Source organism: Fukomys damarensis, unplaced genomic scaffold (genome assembly GCF_012274545.1).
Source record: "Fukomys damarensis isolate Sample0158 unplaced genomic scaffold, DMR_v1.0_HiC HiC_scaffold_19, whole genome shotgun sequence".
NCBI classification, from domain to species: Eukaryota; Metazoa; Chordata; class Mammalia; order Rodentia; family Bathyergidae; genus Fukomys; species Fukomys damarensis.
In genome coordinates this window covers 17,358,212-17,380,899 of record NW_022900931.1, presented here as the reverse complement: position 1 = coordinate 17,380,899, position 22,688 = coordinate 17,358,212, and the positions used below count along the sequence as shown (strand labels likewise).

General features: G+C 34.7%; 1 protein-coding gene across 4 annotated transcripts in view; it reads right to left on the bottom strand.

The window, feature by feature from the left end:
• The window catches only part of LOC104856392 (solute carrier organic anion transporter family member 1B3-like), a 54,300-nt gene that overhangs the window by 20,012 nt on the left and 11,600 nt on the right, over positions 1 to 22,688 (bottom strand). For 2 of the 4 annotated variants that reach the window (XM_010615777.3, XM_010615768.3), the window contains 9 exons: positions 19,459 to 19,600; positions 16,201 to 16,333; positions 12,108 to 12,220; positions 10,577 to 10,723; positions 10,278 to 10,376; positions 7,477 to 7,719; positions 5,658 to 5,822; positions 3,494 to 3,689; positions 720 to 885 (listed from right to left, as the gene is read on the bottom strand). In XM_010615777.3, coding sequence (XP_010614079.1) covers positions 720 to 885; positions 3,494 to 3,689; positions 5,658 to 5,822; positions 7,477 to 7,719; positions 10,278 to 10,376; positions 10,577 to 10,723; positions 12,108 to 12,220; positions 16,201 to 16,333; positions 19,459 to 19,600 — 1,404 coding nt within the window. Of the gene's footprint in view, positions 1 to 719; positions 886 to 3,493; positions 3,690 to 5,657; positions 5,823 to 7,476; positions 7,720 to 10,277; positions 10,377 to 10,576; positions 10,724 to 12,107; positions 12,221 to 16,200; positions 16,334 to 19,458; positions 19,601 to 19,856; positions 19,881 to 22,688 lie in introns of those variants that run through there. The other 2 variants (XM_019206329.2, XM_010615792.3) reach the window with 2 other exon arrangements.

Sequence of the window (22,688 nt, the reverse complement as noted above, 5' to 3'; positions counted from 1 at the left end):
GTCGCGCAGGCCGGGAGCTCACGCGCAGGCCGGGAGCTCACGCGCACGCCGCCGGGTGATCGCAGACAGGCAGGTCTTTTTTGTTTTTTTTTTTGAGACAGGGTCTTACTGTATAGTTGAAACTGACCTGGAACTCACTATTTGGTCCAGGCTGGTCTCGAACTCACAGCAATCCTCCTGCCTTAGCCTCCCAAGTGCTGGGATTACAGGCATGTGCCACCACGCCCGGCCACATTTTTCTATAGATTGCTGTCCTAGTGAGGCAGGCAGTGCAGACATTGGACTGACTTAGGGTTTCTCTCTTCTGAAGGGAAAAGTAATTTCAATACAATGGAAATTATAGCTTTAATCAAATTACATGCTTCCTAGGGATTTTAAGTGATTCATATTCCAGAAGTTCTCATTCTTATAATTTTAAGGAAAAAAAAAAAAGGATGTGCTCCCTTCGGTAGCACATATAATTAGAAAAAAAGGGGAAAAATGATGTGATCTCAAATTAGAATTCAAGTGAGAGTAAAACCTGATTGTCAACCAAGTAGATTTGATATGAAGCCTTGTGTATACAATTTTACAGCCATTATAATGACAGAAAAAATTGTAATATTTTTCTTGTATCATTTTACTGGGCACACTAGTTACAGAAAGATTTGATAAGTGATTGTTAAGTGCAATATCTGATCTTGATTAAGGAGGGGTCAGGAAGTGACACTAATACTTACAGTAGGCTTTTTATTGCCATCTCCCAGTGTGCATCCTGCTAGGCAAGGCGACAAGTAAGTCATTCCATTTTTCCCACAGATTGGCTCCCACTCATTTTCATCACAATTGCAATCTGAGTTGCAGTAAGACAGTGGTTCATTTGCATGAGACGCCAGTGGATTAATTCTGGAAATATATGAAAGACATGGGTCAAAGAAAGAAAGAGTAAGAGAGGTGATTTCGAAGTAGTTCTGCAAATATGCGATAGATATATCAAAAATAAAGGAAGAAAGAAGTGAAAGAGAAGTCAGGCAGTAGGGAGAGGAGAAGAGAGAAAGAAAAAAGGGAAGAAAAAAAGAAGAGAAGTGAAAAATAGGAGAGATATTAGGGACAGTTTTCTTTTAGAGAAATTTAATGTACTGTTGTTGCCAACTGGCAAAGTGCTTAATGTTTATTCACTTCACACCTTCCATCTTTATCACAGCAAGAATAGAAAAAGTTAAACTTATAACAGCAAACTAGGGAGGGTTCACAAGTCTTAGACAAGAGAGCTTAGTAACTCAATAAGGAAATTCACAGCAGTTCAGGAACTTCCTTTTTCTGAAGATCACTTTTTCTTATGTTAGGTAGCGGTAGCAGACTGACATTCCTCCAAGCTTACTGCAAAGTTATGTCTTTCTATGAATGTTATTTAAATAGGCTGAATTCTAAAATGTCTATTTTACTTACATAAGAGAAGAATTCAACATGATTCAATCTGTCTCCAAGGACCAATTTTGATAAAGGATAAGAATCAATTGAGAAAGACAAGAAAAGCTCCATATACTTTAAAAATGAAACAACTTGGGCTAGGGGTTTAGCTCAGTGGTTCCGCTGCCTGCCTTGCAAGCACAAGGAGCCGAATTTGATACCCGGTACAAAAAAAACAAAACAAAAAAACACTTTATGTTTCATAAGGCTTTACTTTATAACATTATTCACTTAGAAATTATAACATGTTCATTATAAAAATTGTGTTATATGGCTACACTTTCAAAATATATAATATATAATTAATTGTTTGACTATCAATTTTAGAAATTATTCTTTTGTTTTTATAAAAACCTTGATAATAATTGAGGATATTCACTTTTGGAGACAACAAGTAAAATGTTATTGAAAAGTACCATAGAATTCTTGACATCGCCTTTTATTTTTTCATTAATGTGGTGCTGGGGAAGAGAGCTTCAAAGAGCTTCACACTGAGCTATATCCCCAGCCCCTTTTATTTATTTTATTATTTTTTAAAAATTTGAGACAGACTCTCATTAAGTTGTTAACTTGCCCAGGATTGGCTTTAACTTGTTACCCTCTCGTGTAAGCTTTCCAGAGTGCTGGAATTACAAGGATGCACCATCAATTTTCTGAATACACGGTGAAGTTATTATTCAGTCCTGTGCTATATAACAATGTTTCTGTTAATTATGCATCACTTATATAATGGTGGTTTGGTAAGATTATATCACCTAGTGTCATTGTTGCTCAGTCCCAGTGAGTACTCCCTATGGTGTTTACGCAATGATGAAACAATATACTTGTACGAACTTATCTCCATAATTAAATGATACACGGCTGTCACATGACTTGCTTTCAGAGCACCGGCTATAGGCTAAAGCCTGCCCTCATAATCAGGGAGAAGCAGTGCATAGATGTGTGACTTAAAACAATAACTTTTCCTAGGTCTCAACTAATGAAGGAAGGTTGGCTGTGTGATCCTTAAGGTGGTTTCTCCTCTAAAATTTACAGTTCTGATGTCCTGCATGTATTTTGTCTTACTAAAGAGATGACGATGGATGGAAACCAACAATTCTGAGGCTTAGGAGCAAGCAGGAAGGTATATCAGGATTAGCTGGTCATGCCTGGAAGAATGGGATGTTTACATAAGAAAATAGGGGAAGACTTGACAGAGTTAAAGTTTACACCTCAGGGGATCCAGAGTTTGAAAACTCAGAGCCAACAGTAGGTAGCAGTAACACACGTGGTTACTGAACTGTGATCCCAGGATCTTTGCTTATTGCCTGCATGTGAACCTTTCTAATCAAGTTGTTTGCTGCATCCCATAAGTCTGCGCAGGAGTCTGGCCTTTGATTTGGGGTAGACAGAAGTACTAGGAATACTTGGCATTAGGTGATGTTAACAGAGAGTTAAAGGTTCTAACCTGCACTTATATATAGGATATTATACTTATTATGCTTATTCTCACAATGAAGACAGTGCAGAAGAAACAATATTAGTTTACAAGATATGAATGTAGTACAATGTAAGCAAATGTTCTCTTATAAAGACAGTTACTAAATATTATAGTGAACTGTACAGAAATGTTATTCAGTCACATTTGGAGAATGCTATTTACATTATTACATGCAAGATCCATCCACGATTATAGAGTTAAGATGAAGAGATTTTCTGTTAAATATCCCAAAATAGAGAGATCATGTTAAGGGACTACTAGCCATATAATCTGTATATCACTTTAATCCTTATTTCTCACATCTATAAAATGGAGAAAAAGTAGGCATCATTCATTATAGGCACCTTAGAAATGATACTTATTATTTTTGCAATCTGTTCTTTCTTTAAGGAAGAAATTTTAAAAAGAGCTTTTTGAGGTTCCAAGAAATGGACACTTTAAGAATTTGTAAATTGAAATTTCTCTCAACTAAAAGAAAGTTTAATTAAAATTGTTTTCTCTTCTGTTTTTCCAGTCTTTTCATGGTTAATATACTATGTAATTGATACAATGATATATACAAACCCATCATAGGCCAAAGTCAAGCCGGCAATTGACTTGCGATCACAGAGTAAAGCAAAATATAACAGTTGGCATATTAAACCCATGAATGCAGTAAAACATGAAAATTTGGCAATTCCAACCAAGGTCAATTTGAGCTTTTTAATAAGATATCCTCCTAAAACCATTCCAATTGTCATACAAGGTATGGTGATAAGTCCTAGAAATAAAAAAGAGAGAAAATTATAATATGTAAATATAATTTTTCTGATGTATCTTTACATATGGAACACAACATATATCTACCCAATATATCCAGTCGTATTACTGAGGGACAAGGTGGTAGGCCAAAATGGGAATAGAAGACCAGTGAGGCATATGGGAGAGTTAAAAATGATTTCCTTCCACAAAGCTAGGTGTGGTGCACAGGCCTGCAATCCCAGCACTCAAGAGGCTTAGATGGAAGGATTGCCACAAGTTCAAGGCCATCCTGGGCTACATAGTGAGTTCAAGGCTGGGCTGGAATACATAGCAAGACCCTGTTTAAAAAATAGTTTTTCCTACAAAGGTGAGGGTTTGATTTTCTCAACAGGAAAAGGCAATGACAGAAAAGTTGTGTCTAAATAGATTATTTCTTTGAAGGACATGTTCCTGGTAAATAACAACACACCAAGTTTCTCCATATAAGACTTTGACAGTATGATCTAAAATCCTTTACAGTTTTCAAAATGAAGAGCTCTGGCCTTCAAAACCCACTCCAAATTTGCTCAGTGCATAAGAGTTGAAAACTTAAATTAATATCTGTTTCTTACTCATCAATACAGATGACTAACTTGGTTTGTATTCTGCATTTAAAAAGATTGAATTCCCATATAAGTTTTCTATTTTCTTTTCCTGAAAGAGTTACTAAAGAGGAAGATTCATCTAATGATAATAATAATAATAATAATAATAAATAATAATAAAAATAAAATGCTGGGTTAGCTGTTAAACGTAACCTTTACAGTTTAACTATTTTTTTTATTAAGTTCAACAATGCCATCACTTAGAATTCTGATACAGTGGTTTAGGAACTTCATTTTCAAATTATTTCTTTCTTTTTCATTTATGATCTAGCCAAATGCCACTTGATAATTTTTTAATTCATCAAATATTTATTATCTACAATAATCCCTCAATATCAGAGTTGTAATGGTAATGACGTAAGAAAATTTTTCCTTAATAAGCAGGTCTCAGAGTGATAGAGGGAAGGGCAGAAAAGGGGTGAAAAAAGATTTAAGTTGTGTTATATGTGTGTGCCAACTTCCCATGATGCATATACTCTTTACATACTGAAAACACACATTAATAAAAGTTAAAAAATAAATTCTTTTTAAATCAAGCCGGTCTCCATGTGCCAATGGAACTATGTATTTTAGCATAACTAGGCTTTATTTTATGACATTTGTCTTGAATGAGTCATATTTTAATGGTGTATTTAAATTGTTTCTTCTTATAGAAACAGCAGTGTCTCATCTTTTTTTGTTAAGAAGCTGTTAAGAATCTTAATTTTGGGCCGGGGATTTGGCTCTGTGGCTCCACTGCCTGCCTCACAGATGCAAGGACCCGAGTTTGATTATCGTACCCCCGCAAAAAAAAGAATCTTAATTTTAAACTGGGTGTGGTGGTGCACGCATGTAATCCCAGCACTTGGGAGGTTGAGGAAGGAGGATCACTGTGAGTTCGAGACCTGCCTGGAGTACATAGTGAGTTCCAGGTCAGTCTCAACTACATAGGAGACCCTGTTTCAAAATAAATAAATAAATAAATAAATAAATAAATAAATAAATAAATAAATAAATAAATAAAATAATCTTAATTTTAAACTATATAAATTATAGAATTATAATGTTAACATTACAAAACAATTCGTCTTAGGGTCTCAGCACTAAATTTTAAGATCTAATTATGCAAATACTGTGTGTGAATGTCTCGCTCAATATCCACCTCTTCTTTTAGGAAATTCTATACTATGAGATGAAACTTCAAATGAATAATAACAGTGTTGCAAGCTTGACAAATTTGAGAAAGACAAAGGGGAAATTATCTAATAAAACATAAAATCACATTTACAGTAAGATATCATTTGGAACACATCGATTAGGTAGCATACGACTTTTCAAGCAAACAGGTGAAGAATACGTCTTACCTAACAAAAAGTTGCCTTGAGATATCGACTGACCATACTGTTGCTCTATGTATTTGAAGACGTAAGTGAAGCCACCAATAACGCTACTGAGATATATCACGGTTGAAACCACAAACAAAATATACAGGTGATTCGTAAGGAGGCTTTTCATGGACTGTAAAAAATCTTAAAATTACAAAAATAATTAGATTATTAGGATGTGATATAAATATATATTAAAATTGCAATCTTGTGTTAAAAGATTTTAAGTTACACAAACACATAACGCAGAAAGTGAAAGCAAATTCTACTGACAAATTTTTGAAATATATTCCTTCACTGTTTTCCATACATATTCTAATATTTATTTGTTTAGTTGATTTTACCACAAAATGAAATCTTGAACATGTGCTGTTTTATAATGTGCTTGTTCACTTAATATTTGGTTATTTGTGATCCACCACAAGCTTCATAATTATTAATTAATTTATTCATTCAATAAGTAGTTGGCATTCAGTTGGGTATGACATAATATTGCTAATTGTTCAAAAACAAAAGTGAAATTGAGGGCTGGGGATTTAGCTCAGTGGTTCTGCCGCCTGTCTAGCAAGCTCAGGGACCCAAGTTCAATCCCCGGTACAAAAAAAAAAAGTGAATTTGATATGCTATGTCTCATTTATTAGTATTCAGTAGTGATTGTTATATTACTAATATAATGATGAAATAGAAATTTAAATTAGAACCAATCTTAAATTCACAGAAATAAAAGCACTAAGGTTCACATTTTCATAGAACTGTTTATTTTGACAATTCAAACATTCTGTTACCTGGTATACAGTTTCTGTACCCCCAATAAATCTTGCAGTAGTATAAATCATTTCTCTTAAGATGCAACAAGGAGCAATCATAGACAATGTGGTTATGTCTTAAGTGACAATTATGACAAGAATAATACAACAACCTATGAACAGATGTGTGACAAGTCATAACTTAAGTCCACTGCATAATGTGATCTGACTTTATGATAACCAGGTCAAGTAGCTGTAAGAGAAGCTGAAAGTAGAAGAAACTATATAGAAAAGTAGGAGAAAGTATCAGAAATAAACAAGACAAAACCAGATATGAATATCAGCATTGAAAGATTTTTGCTCCTTACATTTTTAAAGATTTCTATTTGATATGGTAAAAAGTAACACTTTCTTCTAATATATATTATATATTAATTATATATTATATATTTTGTAAAGCAATTTTTCAATATAATGGCCAAGAAAAACTATCTTATTCCAGTTACCTCCAGGGATATATGTCCTCAGTTCCTGCATATCCCATGTTTCCACTTGAAAATTGTTACATTTAACCTGACCATGGTTATTCAGAGAGTTAATTACAGTTGTCTCCATATTTTCAGAATCAAGTAAATTCTGGGAAAATCGAGGCCATATTCTATCGCACGGGTATACTGTGGTGCCTGGTACCACTTGTCGAACGAATGAATGAAATATGAGAGTTTACGTAACTCAATATTCCATATTATATAATTTTGCAATAATACATACCCTTTGGCTTGTAGAGAACAAGTGTTTTTGTTTTCTTGTTTTTTAGCATGTGATTGTTTTCTCCATGCTAAAGATCATATTTCCGATCCTATTCAGTTTATTTTATGTTCAAGCAAATATTTACTAATTTTAATAGGAATTTGAGAAAAATAATCCAGCTACATTTAGTGCCCAAGGAAGTCAACTCTAGATGATTTCAAGGTGAGTTATTATTTCGGAGTAGTCACTCTTCCTTTCCATTAGGATTAACTACACATTGACTATGAATTGAAAATACTTACCACTCATACTTAGAGTAACAGGTTTCTCATGATCGGTCAAATTAGCTGTTTGATTTTTTTCTTCATCTGTTTTGAGTCCATGTGAAAATGCGGAAACTTTCCTTTCGTTCTGCGGTTCATTCAGACTTTTAGGTAGGAAAAAGAATGGGATGGAACAAATAATAGATAGTAGTCCACACATAAGGAATCCAAGCCACCAGGCACCAACCCAGCGAGAGTCCCGGGGAGTTATTCTGACACTGCCTAGAGTAAATAAGTAGAAAAGCCAGTCAAAAGTCACTCTGAAATATAATAAGTATCGGACACATTGGTAATGACTATTGTCTTCCATCAACAAACATAACAAACTATTTCATCCATCTAAAGATAGTTTATTCTTTTCCTATTTTGTCATCTTAAAAATTGGTTTAAATGAGCATTTGTTATCGTTATTGTTTAGGAATAAGTCTTAACACTGCTGCCAGAGATGGAGCTTGTGTAAACTCGGTGGCTTTTCCAATGACATGGCTGAAGATCTGCTGGTATTGGACCTTGAAGCCTGAAAACGACTTTCAAAACATGGAAAGTGTTTGAAGCCTCATCGTTATGTGAGCACATTTATCAGTGCAATCTGCCGAGGCCAAGAAAGTACCAGCAACAAAATTTAAAGCAATTTGAATGAATATTCTCAGAGCCAGTAGAATATATTCTCAGAGCCACAGTAGTAGCTACCCTAGAAACAGGTGTTTTCAACTCCCTTGACAGCACAAAGGATGAAAATGGCAAAAAATATACACAGTGTAAATCTGTATTTAAAAGTAACCCAGAAAAGTGAGACTCTAAATAATAGAAATACTTTAGCCATTTTATTTTAACTGTATTTTCATTGAAGGTATGTGTAAGAATGTTATGTTAGTGCTACATGTCAAGAACTAATGAGTTCCTGCAGCAAGTGTAAAATCTCAGTGTTACAAAGAAAGAATATGTGAAAGAGTAGCAAGATGGCAGGAAAGAAATCTATGGACCCTCCTTCTTCTAATGAACACATCTGATTCAACAGCAAAACACAGATTATTTCCATTTTTGACAAATCCAGAAACTAATTGAAAGTTACTGCTATCACCAGCAAGTACAAAACCAGCCCCATTAAAACCGGTATAAAGTGGAAAACCTCAGCATAGTGTCCTATGACCAGGAAGAACAAGTAATCTGAACTTGTGTGTAGACATTTGCTACAGGTTTTCCCTTTGGCCAACACAGGGTGAACCGGGAGGGGGAAAGCTGGAATGCACATTAAATGTTTCTACTTGTCCAAGTGCTACCAAGGGGCTGACTTCCATCTTACCCATCTCAGAGTGCTGACAGGACCCAACAAATAGGCTCAGGCTCTAGCCTACAAAGAATAAATGTGGCAGTTCAAAGTAGTGTCTGACTACTCATCAAAACTCTTGCCTCATGGGTTAGTGCAGAATGAGCAGGCAAACAAAACAAAACAAACAAACAAACAAAAAAAAAAACCAAAAAAACAAATCCAACTTCTAGTTTCTCCCCTGCAGAATTGTGGGTGGTCATGTCCCAACAGTAAGGGGTTTTAGGGATCTCATTTGCAAAGGAAGAGGGGGAAGAGGTAGAGGAATAGCTCACTTCAAATGAGATTAGGGACATATGTAAAATGTGGGAAACTGCACATTTTGTAAGAAATCGCCATTCAGGTCTGTAGCAGTGCAAGTGATGAATCTGTTTAAAAACAATTCAATGTCATGTTACTGTGAAATCTTCAAAAGAAAGCAAAAGCAAGTGTCATTGGATAGGCTCCTTGTCAAAGTTGCACAAAAACAACAACAACAAAAAAATGCCCTTGAGCCAATAGACAGCAGTGATTTCATTAGTGACAGTGAAAGTCTTCCTATATAGTGACCCTACTCCCTGTTGTCTGCTTTACACCAGCTGAGAAAGTTTTCAAAGGTAAGTGCCGGTTAATTTGTTTTTCTTTATATTTTGTATTATATTATAGTATTTTCATCATTTTATATGAATATTTTTGGATTGTGGAATGAATCATCTGAGTGTCTATTATTTCTTATGGGGAACTTTGATTTCATACCCAAGCACAAGCATGTATCTGGGTTGAATTATGCTTTCAAACCGAGGTTTTTCAAGACAAACAGGTTAAAAATGGCAGGTTAGAAGATATTCAATGCAAGTACTAACCAGAAAGAATGGTGGTAGAGAGGTATCAATCACATAAAATAAAATTTAAGTCAAAAACTGTCTCAAGAGGCAAAGAAAAATATTTTCCAATGGTACAGGGCATGACTTCGCCAACATTTGAGCATGGTATTATTTATGTGTGTAACTTTTCGCTGATTTGTCCTACAGCACTTATTATTTCCAGGAGCAGAACAAGTGATCAAAATCATCTCAGTAGAGTCCCTCAAAATATTTCAGCTGTGAGTCAATTCTGCAAACTCTCAGCACTTTAGCAAAGCAAACTGTAGGTTCTGCGCTTCAACATCCAAACTATCATGCACTAAAAAATGAAATTTACCTGGTCATTTCTAAGGAAGGACCCTGTTGTTTGTTTGAATCAAATAACCTAAAACAAGATTGCTACACTTGTCTTCTATTTAGTTGTAAAAGTGTGGCACTTTAGGACCCAAGTTGCATTTTTATTGGAATTATGAATGTACTTTTTCCAACTTGTAACTTTTGAAAAATGGTAAGCAAAGGACTATATTAGAAAAACGAATTCAACTGCTTGGTAGAATGGTATCAGATACTGGAAGGATTCTACCCTGCTACCTTGTTCTGATCGTACTTACTCAGATCTACATAGCCAACGTCCACATACATTTGAGTAAATACAGATCCCATCAAAAAGGCAACAACCACGCCAATCATTGCTAATGAGTTCAAAATACCTGCAAAGATCACAGAACAATTTCATTAGCTACCGACAATACAGAATTCTTATGAAATGTGTTTTCTAGAGTAACATCAATACATGACATTTCTCCAAACAACTTTTCTGGGTATACTACTACTATTAATAATGGCATTGCAATTTCAAAGGTAGAAACAGGGAAAATAATCACTCAATTTAATATTTTCTGTGAATTACCTAAATAAACAGAGGATTGTCCTTCTTTAGCAAAGTCATCAAGGTAAGAAATTCCCAGGGGCCCTATAGGGGTCTCCCCTATTCCACGAAGCATGTTACCCATTAGCACATAGATCCACATGTAGGACTCGGATTGCTTCTCACAACCTAGGGAGACAAGCGATCATTTTATTCGAAATGGGAACTTCAGATAGTTTCTTAGTCCTGTTTTCTTTTTTTTTTTAATTTTCACCAAAGGATTTATATTTACTTTGCAGTTCAAAAATAGAGAAAAACATGAAAAGCAACAAAAAAATTAAAATGTAGTTTTTTCTTCCATTATTTAAAGAACCATTAATTTTGCCATAAAGCTTTTTGTTTAAAAAAAAGTGTTAAATTACAGGAAATGTACATTCCCTTTTAGTTATATGTAAGAGGATATAAAATCAAGCATATAAGCACTTCATTTTATTAATTTTTTTAAAAAGCAAAGTGAAAATTATCTGAAATCCCACTAACAAAAAAATTAATTTCTAATGCTTGTTCCATATCTCTCAGATTTTTGTTGCCCATAAAAATCCATGACATTCAATTTGAATATTATACATTAAATATCCAGTTCCTATTAAAATCTGTTTTTATGTTTAATACTGCATTCTAACAAGCTTGCAGTACTGTTTTCCTTGTGTTGAGTTTTACATCAGGATTTTAACAAGGGCATAGTACTGGGCTGAAAAAGGGTTTCATAATCTAATTAATTTTATATTTTTAAATAGCAAAATATTTTCAATTTTTTATTCTGATGAACTGAGATGGCTTTGTATAATTGTAAATAAATATGCATGAACTTTCTTGATTGTATCTTTGAGATTAGCGTATGGCAATAGAATGATTGAGATAATTAAGCATAAATATTTTTGTTGTTTAATATGTACAAAAAATTAACTTCCAGAAAAATTTAGATATTTATCACACCCCCAAATGCAAAAATTGTAAAATACTTTTTCTTCTTTTATCTTTTTCTCTTTTCCTTTATTTCTTTACTCTTAATCTTATCTACTGGATGGCACCATCTTCAATGTTGTAATTTGTAATTATAATTCATTATTATTTTATTTTTAGAAGGAAGGAATCATATCCAGGGTCACAGTTTTTTAACTGATTTTTAAAAATTAATTTTATTGGTGCATTTAAGGTATACAATGCAATTATAATTTATGATCTGTGTTATAAGTCAAGAAATATTACTGTAGCATAATAACTTACATTTTTTCATAGGAAGCAAGCCTTCATACATACTTAGGTCAGTCCCTGCTGCTTTATTTTAAATGCATATATTCTTTACCAATTTTCTACTGAAATCTCCCTCTTTCTTATTTACTTCTGAAAGTTCTTTATACATAATATATGTTAACACTATGATTTTAACTGTAGGTAAAGGTAAAATGTTTTCCTTTTTGTTTCCTTTTTTTCTAAGAAGTATCACAATTATCTTTATAGATGTCACTGAATTAATTAATTGCAGCCTACTTTCATCTCTATCACTTCTTACCTTTTTCCACTATCTCAGGTGATGGCATAGTGAGTGATACAGTCTGATTAATTGAACAAGTTGATATTGAATTCTCTGTTGTGTTAACGTGGGTTTCTATAGAATACCTGTAACTGTAAGAATATCATTAGATTTAAATTTTTCCTTGTTTACAAAATATTTTCATTTTCCCAGAAACACAGAGGACTTTTTTCCTTTATGTGTACCTCTCTGTTCTCCAAATTACTACACTCCTCTCTACCAAGTCTCCAGCCTGTGTTTTAGGACAGATGATGAATGAAAATGAAATGAGAGTTTCACCTAAGGAAGATGCCCTGGTAGGGTGCCTTGCCTTGCAGTTGTCCTAGGACTGCTTCAATTCTGGATCCTGTATGAAATATTCTGGTCTCATCACTTTATTCCCTAAGCTGTTAACTCTATCTATTTGTTCCTTCTGAATTATACTCAAAGACGGTCACTATTTAACATTAAGATAAATTATAATTAGATTTAATAAATGTTAGAGCTGTATTCTCCAAACAGATCTATAATGCATGCCGGTTCATTTATATCTTCCACCAACATCTTGATTTTCTTTTCTAAATGGACACACACACACACACACACACACACACACACACACACACGCACTGCAATATCTAAGTCTTCAAAACTGAGGTAAAGGAATTCTAATCCATTTCAATTTAATAAAGGAGAATTTAATCAATAAGATCAACTGAAATGGAGTTGGAAGAGGTAGAAATGCTAAAATCCAAGAACACTGATGTAGCTTCAGTGGCAGTCTACCATTTACCAGGCATTAGATTCCTCTTCAAAAAACCTGACCTAATGGCCAGGGATATAGCTCGGTGGTGCTGCACCTGCCTGGCAAGCATAAGATCCTGAGTTTGATCCCAGTACCAGAAAGAGAAAAAAAAACTGAAAGAAAATACATAGTTTTGTAAGGAATTTCACACTAAGATAAATATACATGACAAAATATGAAAGCCAGTATATGTATGTGTGTGTAAAGGCACAAGATTTCGTGAGGAGGGTGACATGTGAGGTGATCCTTAGTGATAGATGGGATTTAATAGGTGGTCTAGAGTGAGAAAGGAATATATTCAGGGGTATGACATTTGGCTCACATAAAGCCTTCGAATATGCTTCTCAAATTGTGGGAGCATTGGAAGATGAAGCTAGGAGGATAATTGGGAACCAAATTAATGAGCATGCATGTGCAAATGAGCTTAGACGCTAGTAAGCAAAGAGGGCTTTCAATATTTTTCATGGTAATAAAAGTACGAGATGCATTTTCCATTCCAACCACAATATAAAAAGTACGAGATGCATTTTCCATTCCAACCACAATATATGAACAAATTCACAAATTATATATATATACATATATATATATGTATATATATAATATATACTATCAAAAGGAAAGTTTCACGGAACAACATTTATCCCTATTTGCATTGTATATTATTTTCTTATATCATATACAAAAATTGTTGGTCTCAGTCATCTGAATTGATTTGTTAGTCCATTAATGAAAGGTGTAGGGCATGAAGTTTGAAAATTGCTTTAGGAAATTGGGAGACTTAAGCCGGAGTAAAATAATTCTATATGCATTTTTAAGTATATACTCTCGTGTCGGGCATGAATTAGAATAGAATGAAACTGGAGGAGAAAAATTCAGACCAAAGATGACTGGTCTCAACTAGTATAAGGACAGTAGAGACGACAGACTCTAACCGCTAGGGGGAAGAATAAGCAAGATTTTGGGGATTACCAGTTTTCTGCTGTAATGAAAGGAGAGTCCAGGATGTAGCCCTTGACTTCTGTCTCAGTTCCTTTGTGTTTAAAGGAACCATTCGTTTAAAAAAAAGTGAATACGAATTCAATCAGAAGAATTTGTCTGGAAAATGATTGTGGGGTGTTATGTTGGAGATAAACAAAAGGAAATGGAAGAAGATACAGATCCTGAATGTTGGAAAAATTCCTGAATGTTAGAAAAAGCATATCCCCCACAGAAATCATGTAAAACAAGGAAAAGATTAATGAGGGATTATGGTACCAGCCACACAAGGAAAAGATGGGCATTCTGAAGAGGCCACAAAGATGGAAATAAATCAAGAGAGTGTATTATGCTAAAAATTAGAAGAAAGAAAGAAGAAATAAGGGTCAAATATTGGAAAAGAAAATGGAGTCAGTATGATAGGCACAACACAAGATTATAGAATTTGGCATTATCAATATATCTTTGCACCTATTTTCTACTGATGATGAATATTAATTTTTAAGTAAATTTTATTATAACTATAATCATTAATATCATTTAGTATCTGATACATATTACAAATTCTCCAACTCCTTCAAAGATGATATTTGTTTTTGCTCAAATTATACAAATCACCAACATTCCACATATCACCACACTGTTTTATTATACCTAAGTATATACTGTATTGTAGAAAATACGCATTGTGTATATGTGTGGGGGGTATGTTTTTACATATATGTGTGCACTATTAAATGAGAAACATGGGCATGAATGGGGTAGGATTGTGCACATTTGGCATATTGATAGTTTCTCTGACAACCTTATGATTTCTTTAAATTACGTGCTTGACTTAATTCATAGTCATTCGTTTGGGAAGAATATTACATATCTATTGGTGTTAAATTCCATCAGTATGCTTATAAAAATATAATAAAGATAAGTATGGGATATAATAAAATAGAAACAGAAAAAATCTGATCTTAAAAATGTGAATTTTTTTAGGTGCTTTTGGATTTCAAATATGAGTATATTTTTTTCTGTGGGAAGTCTTGTTAGAAAATGTAAGTGGTACAATCAACAAGTATATGATATTTATCAATTAATTAAACCAAGGAGTTTATAAATTATAAAATCTTGAGGACAGTTTCTCAACTATAATATGTAACTTTGTTTTATTTATAATTACATTATTTCAAAAATATAGAAAATGAGAAAAAACATAATATTTGAAGATCATATCAAACTAATGTATTTCAATTAGTCTGTGTTACATAAATTCTTTTTATTTCATATCCTTTTTTTGCTGTCATATACATGTATATTTGAAATTTTTATGTAGTATCTTCATTTCTTGTTATCATTTATCTTTGCAATCTTTAATAAAAAGAAGATTATAGAATTTGGCAATAAATGCTTCTTGTTTCTTACAAAATGACTCACTGTTTCTCAATATTTGTTGCTCTTTCCTCTAACAGTAACTGAAGTTGAGATTTCTAGGTGGGAAGATGGCAGACCAAAATGTCTGTCTGCAGATGAAATGTAACCAGTTTGTGGACCTGGTCACATTGGTGTCCACCTTAGACTTCTGAAATATCTCTGAGGCCTCAACTCGTGTGTGCTCCCGGCTGCAGCAGCTCCCCGCTCTTGGCTTCATGTATCCTGCTGGCTGGAAGGAGCCCTGACAAATCGTGGGCCACAAGGAAGACCGAGCGCCACAGAACAAGATGCTGAAACCAAGCAGCATCATGCCATCCTCAAATTATTATTCCCGTTAACTTTTACGTGAAAAATAACCTTCTCTCTTAGGTGGGCCATTTCTATTTGAGTTTCCTCTCCTGAGCGCCCTACTCTAATCACAATGACACAGCGACCTTGGGAAGAGCTGCCTCAGTGGAACGGTGGTGGGAAAACCCACACTGCACAGGGTCAGGTGGTGGACTCTCATTGAATGTGATTTAAATCTTAGCTACAAAAACATGAACTGTATTTGTTATGCCAAAACATCAAAAGGAGCGAATTCATTTCCTGTGAAACTACATCTTATTTATTAGTATGCATATTGAAATTATGAATGCCATGATGCATAAAGGAGTAAGCTAATTATTACATGCAAAAATATATGCATTTCTATACACAGTGAGTACTCTCAAAATGTGGAACCACGTATTTAGGAGGAGAAAAAGAAATTGTATCACTAATTTATAAGAAACAACCATCCGCTGTCTGCCTCGCAAGTGCAAGGACCCAAGTTGCATCTCCAGTACCAAAGAAAAAAACAAAAAAAAAGTAACAACCATTAACAGTGCAGAGCCATTCAACACTTACTATCCCATGAAGAAATGTGGTAAAGCAGTCAGAATACTTCCAGCGCCCATAATGACACAACCTATTCCAATTATCTTCGGTCTGTGTAGTTTGGATCCAAAGTAACTTACAAATACAATCACAAGCAAATTTCCTAGAAGGCAAACAAAATTGTATTGGTATGATCCTTTTTTTTTTTTTTTTTTTTTTTATGAATGCTAATAGAACACAAGATCTAATAATACCTTTCCTCAAAGACTAGATAATCTAGTGGAGATGGTGAAACTCCAAATAAAATAAAACAGTTATTAAAACACTGTATGGTATGAAGAATAACTAGAATAGTTTTTGTCTTTGAACAAACAGGATAAAGTACCACATAGGTTTTGAGAATTTCTCTTTTGTTTTACAATAGGAATTAGATACTAACAAAAACACTTGAATCATTTGACAATATTAGAGAAGCAAAACTCGAGTGAGGAATTTGGAGATGCTAGACAGTATTAAGATGGGAAAAAGATGGAGAAAAATCTTCCTGACTCCAGGGAAAGGTGTACATGAATGCAAGTAGCCATTTGTTTCTAGCCTTCTTTGAATTTCTATTATGCATCTGCTGTGGCAATTGGAGCCAGAATCAATAAAAGAAGAGATTAAGTCATGGTACCTGTTCTTGGGGCATTTTATATGCCAGTGATAAAAACAGACAGATGGACAGAATTACTATTAGTCCGCAGGAAGAGAGAACTTTTAAAAAAAGTTACAGCCTTCAAGAAAGCTTCTGGGAGGAAAGGCCACTTGAGATTTAATGGTAAGTATAAATTATTTAGGTTAAAAAAGGAAAATGAGCATCGCAAGTGGAGAGAGTCACAAAAATTCTGCTCCATCGAGAGCTACAGGTGTAACAATGAGTGGACAGCAACTAAGAATTACTGAAAATTTGATGGAAAAAAATGACCAAAAAGCACTAAAATGATCTGGCAGATAATCAAGCACGTGAGTTAACAAACAAGGATTAAACCAGAAAAAGAAGAAACTTTGAAAAACTCTAGTTAAAGTCTCTAGAGCTATGAGAACAGGTTGCCTCTATAAAATAAGAACCATCAGACTAAAAATACTAACAAAATAAACTACTGCTGTGAATTTTTTAAATTACAGAAAAATGTGACAGAACTTTATTTGAGAAAACAGCAGACAGTAGCAGAAAAGATTGCTGGAGCATTAAAAGAAGGTGAACTTTAGAAACAAAAAATGTTAAATATACAGAAAATTTATCTCTCATATGTCTAGAAGAAAAGGAATTTTAAAAAGAAACAAAATAAATTTCCTAACTCAACAAAGTCTTAAACAATCAGATAAAAAAATCTTTCATTTCCAGGAGAAATATAGTAAAAAGAAAATCATGGATATATGGTGGTAAAATTTCCGGAACAGAGAGGAGATACACATCTGGGCAGGAAAATTTATACTGGTAATGATTTCTCACATACAACTTTGAATGTCATGAATGTCTTAAGTGTCCTAATAAAAATGTTTTGAATTTTTAATGCCATATCCAAACTAATACTTGACTATGATGGTAAAATAAACACATTTCCAAAGGCAGGGCATCAGAGCGTGTACCACGGTTGTAGTTTTTTCTGTAAATAATTACCACTTGAAAATATACTCCAGAAAAACCAAAGAAGAGGCTTGAAGCTATACAAGCCATGAATCAGAAGCAAGCAAAGGAGACTCTAATGTTCTTCAAGTAATCGCTGTTAAACAGATGCAAAACTTGGCAAAAATATTAGAATTCATTTCTGGGTAAACAAGAGACATAGAGTGAATTAAGCTTTAACTCTCATAAAACAAAAGGCAGGCCTTTTGGAGTTGGGAAGAGAATTAAAGGGAGAGGATAACCCAGAAAACGGGGAAAGAGATTGAAAATGGTCGTTATGTTTTAAGTATGCACTAATTTTCCAAAATGAACATCACTATTGTAATACATGTGCTGCAAACACACACTAAAAAATAATTTTATAAAGCTAACAACAGTCTCATTTTAAAATTCGATATGCTTTTCTTAAGTCTTCTACATGGAAAAATAAAATATATGTAGGGTGTAATATCTTCTGAATCACAAAACTTCAGAATTAATAAGAAAAATAGAGATATATTTTCCTTTATACAATTACTTTTAAAATAGTACAGTATGCTGTAAATGATGTTTGCTAGATGGCAAACTTACAGAAAATATTTGAAACCTGTATGACACATATAATTTCCGGGCTTCTCCAAATAATTAAAAAGTGCAATGAAGAAAAAACTTTGCAGAGATGACGAATTATTGTGATGATTAATCTTGATTGACAACTTGACTGCACTGGGAGGTGGAAATTAGTATAGCACACTTCTGGGGGTGGCTGTAGGCGTTATCAGAGATGACAGGCATGTAGGATACTAAACCGAACGGGGAGACTCAGCCTGATTGAATGCAGCATTATCCAATAGGGTTGGGGTCTGTGTGGAACCAGACCAGGAGGAGGACACTTGCTAGCATGGGCTCTCTGGTTTTTTCTTCACTCTGTGGTCCCTGGCTGCCATGAGGTGAGCATCTTTCCTCCACCAGACACTCCTGCCATGATATCTCTGGCTTATTACAGGCCTAAAACCAGTGGAGCTGGCTCATCATGAACTGAACTCTCCCAACCACAAGCCAAAATAGAACTTTGCTCAATCAGCTGGCTTTTGCACGTATGTGGTTATAGTGACATAAGACAGCTAATGCAGTGCAAACTCATGAAATAAAAAAAGTGTTTAATAAAGGTGTAAGTCATCACTGCTGTGGGAGAAAACATTAAAATTAAAATGAAGACAACAAAGCGATATCTTCAATGTTGTAGGAAAAAAAAAAAAAACCCAAACAGTTACAAATAGTATAAATCTAGCACACTGCTCCAAAACTGCTCCATCCTCCCCAGATCATAGAATCATCTCACAATGTGTTAGTGTGAAAACAATGAGTCTGTGAAGATCGGCGTTCTTCAATATCCTAATTGCTGCCATTTTGAGCCAGGTAATTCTTCCTGGTTGGGGTCCTTCCTGTACACTGAAGGATGCTTAACACTACCCTCGTCCTCTACCTCAGGTACTTGTAGCACACGTCCCAGTTGTGACAAGCTGTCTCTATCGCCAAATTGGCTGGAGGCACAAAGGTGCCCTAGCTGAGAACTAGAGTTAGAGAATATGCAAACAGCATTACCTCTGCAAGGTGATTATTAAAATACAAGCAAACGTTACCAATCTCAAAACCTCCATCAATGAAACCAGCAACAGAAGAGGATATGTCAAATCTCCTTTCAATCTGAGTAATGGCAGTTTTCATATTGACTCCACCTATTGTCTTACAGATATAGCTGAATGACAGAGCTGCCAAGAACATCTAAGAAAAAGCAGAAGGAGAAGGGGGAAAAAAAAATCAAAGGACTTTATAATGCTTAAAGGCATATAGAATTAAAACAATTTTTCCAAAATTTTATTTATCATAAGAAGTATATTTATCATTCTCCTATAGCAATTGGTACTTCTCAGCCATTTTAACATAACTTCAAGGTACAGATAAAGCATTTCCTAACTTGGTTATATCAGATTATTGGAGCAATACATGTAAGGGTTTATTGTAAACTAATGTCACTAACTGATTTATAAAAGCCCAATGTTCTCAATTGGACATGATGGAAAGTCTGTATCTTCTGTTGGATAGCTCAGGCCAGCTTGAAGGGAGCGGTGGGACATTCTCAAAGGCAGTGTTTCCAGAAGTCCAGCTGAAAAAGAGAAATAAGTGCTGTCCATAAAAGCCCTGATGGTTGACATCAAAAAGGAGGGAATTTCAGAAATCATCAGCAAATCTTATGAATGCAGACACAAGAATAACCAGAGTCCTCTGCTAACTGAAGCTTTCAAAAAGTTCAGAGAAAGATTTTATACTGTCCATGGCTTTAATCTTCAAAGAACTGTTAGCTTGAGACACAACAGATACAGGCAGGGTCAAAATTCTCACAATAAAATCCTAAATTGATTCAACAAACAATGAAGAGATAATGGATTCAAACTCAACAAGCATAGTAGGATCTTTCCAAAGAGTTAGGATTCTAAGCGGGTATGAAATGAGTCGGTTACTCCAATGTCATGTTTTCTTGTGTTGCCACTGTGCTACCTACTAACCCTGTTCTTAATGCAAGGCTTAAATTCAGAGAAAGAGTAATATAATGACTTTTGCAGAGCTTAACAAAATGGCAAAGAAGAAAGCTGAAATCTTCCATGATAAGCCTTAGGACACCAGTAGCATGAGGATAGAGAACTTTTAATAGAGAGGTTTCAAAACAAAGGAACAAAGGTTCAGCATCATCTGATAGATTTTTAAGATCTACTGGCAGAAAGAGAAGACTGGCATTGAACCAAGAGGTAAAGTCTGTGTTTATCTGCTATCATGGTAGGTCAGTTATTTATTATGAGGAAAGTTCTGGATTTACAGAGGACATCTCCAGGTTTCCACTCTGTCACATGTGTGGCTTTGATGGAATTATCTGATTGATAATCTTATTGACTTACTCAGCAAACATTTGTTGGATAGCTGCAATATGATGATTACTCTGCTAAGTTATGGAGTCAAAACGGGTATAGAGGAACAAGGAAAGTAAAAGCAAGGACAAAATAAATGCTGCAAAAGAATTAATAATTGTGTGGATGCAGTAAAAAGACAGATAGTGATATTGTCACAGTACTTGCTCAGTACAAGTTTATTATGTTAAGAAGAATATAGAAAAAAGCAATTAAGTCTTGTTCACATAGGTTAAAGTATTTATAGATGTGATATTTAAGTTTTTAGAAGATAATAAGTTTATAAATTGAAGGATAAATTAAACATTTAAAATAAACAGTACATGAAAAGCTACTGATAACACAGAGAACCAGTACATTTGAAAAACAGAAAGAATATCTATATAGAAACAGCAGAAAGATAGACATATGAAAACTTAGAAATATCCCAAATATTGGAAGATTAATCTACATTTTAAAATGTGATGTAAAAACACCACATTTTATGGATTAATTCTGACAGACATGATATATATCAGCTTACTCCAAAGAAATCTATTAGAAAGCTGAACTCAGACAATATTTTTTTTAAATGATGAACACAGAAAGAGTGAAAGAAGTTTTCAAGCATACTTGGGAGGCATTTTAAGAGGAAAACCAGCTTTTGTGTTAAAAAGGAAAAATAAAGGTTCCAGTTTTGTTTTTCAGGCTTTATTTTGGGTAACTGGATGTAGGAATACTGATATTTAGGGTGAAAAATACCACAAAAAGAGAATTTGGGGCCCTAAACACAGTGAAATGTTTTTACAAGCCAAATTTGAGATGCCTGAGACATCCCATAGACCCTGCGGACACAACTCAGGCAGATCTGGTGCTCAAGAGAACCATTTGCCTGGAGATAGTTTTGAGATGGGTCACTTTCCAAATTTAAAGTATTTTACTTAAAGAGACAAGCTTCTTCTGTTATAAACTGTTTCCGTAACGTAATCATGGGATGTAATGTAAAATATACTAGAGTTTCAAAGCAGACTTGGATATAATTCTTTAATTATTTACCAGGATTGTGCTCTAAGAAGAGAAAGGAAGACCCTAGAACTCAAAGGCTTCTACTATAAAATAAACTCGTCTTGAACTTTACCTTTGTCCTTGAATTCAATACTCACAGCTTTGAACTTGATCTGCCTCTTAACCTACTATATTACCTGCTCTAATAAAATCCACAGGTATAATTTTTTTTGGCTATCTTCCGTGATCCAGGTCTGCTTCTGGAAATCATTACCTTCCATCTCCTTGCTGGCACCAATGGCAGCTGCACAGAGTTCAGCTACAAAGGCCTCCCAAATAAAATCGCAATCGCTCAGAAGTTCTGCCAGACAGAGCAGCTAAGGACAGGAAACACGCTGACTGGACTTCAGAAGTTTCTTCCATAGGTAAACCCCTGGGGAGTCCTGCAGTACCAAAGGGCAGCTTCTCCCTGTGAGTTTGCAGAAGCCCTGGCTACAGCGTGTTTGGCAGGGTGAGGGTGACAGGTGGCTTCCTGGCGACTGCTATTCTCCACCCTCATCTTTCCACTCCTCTCCTTCTGAGCACCTGGTTCTCATCCTGAGAGGGACTCTCCTTCAGACCTTCCCATGTGCTCATCACAAGAAAGAGTAACCATCACATCCAGGGAAACGTGAACTCAGGACAGAAGAGCAAGGTTTTGAGGAAGAGGAATTCCTCAGAGAGAGAGAGAGAGAGAGAGAGAGAGAGAGCAATCCCTCCAGGGGCAGGTGTTTTAGAAGACACTCACCAGCTGCAAAAGAGATAATGGGAAAAGTCTAACATTTAAAATAGTTACAGAGGGCTGGGGATTTACCTCAGCGGTTTGGTGGCCTGCCTTGCAAGCACAAAGACCGGAGTTCAATCCCCGGTACCAAAAAAAAAAAAAA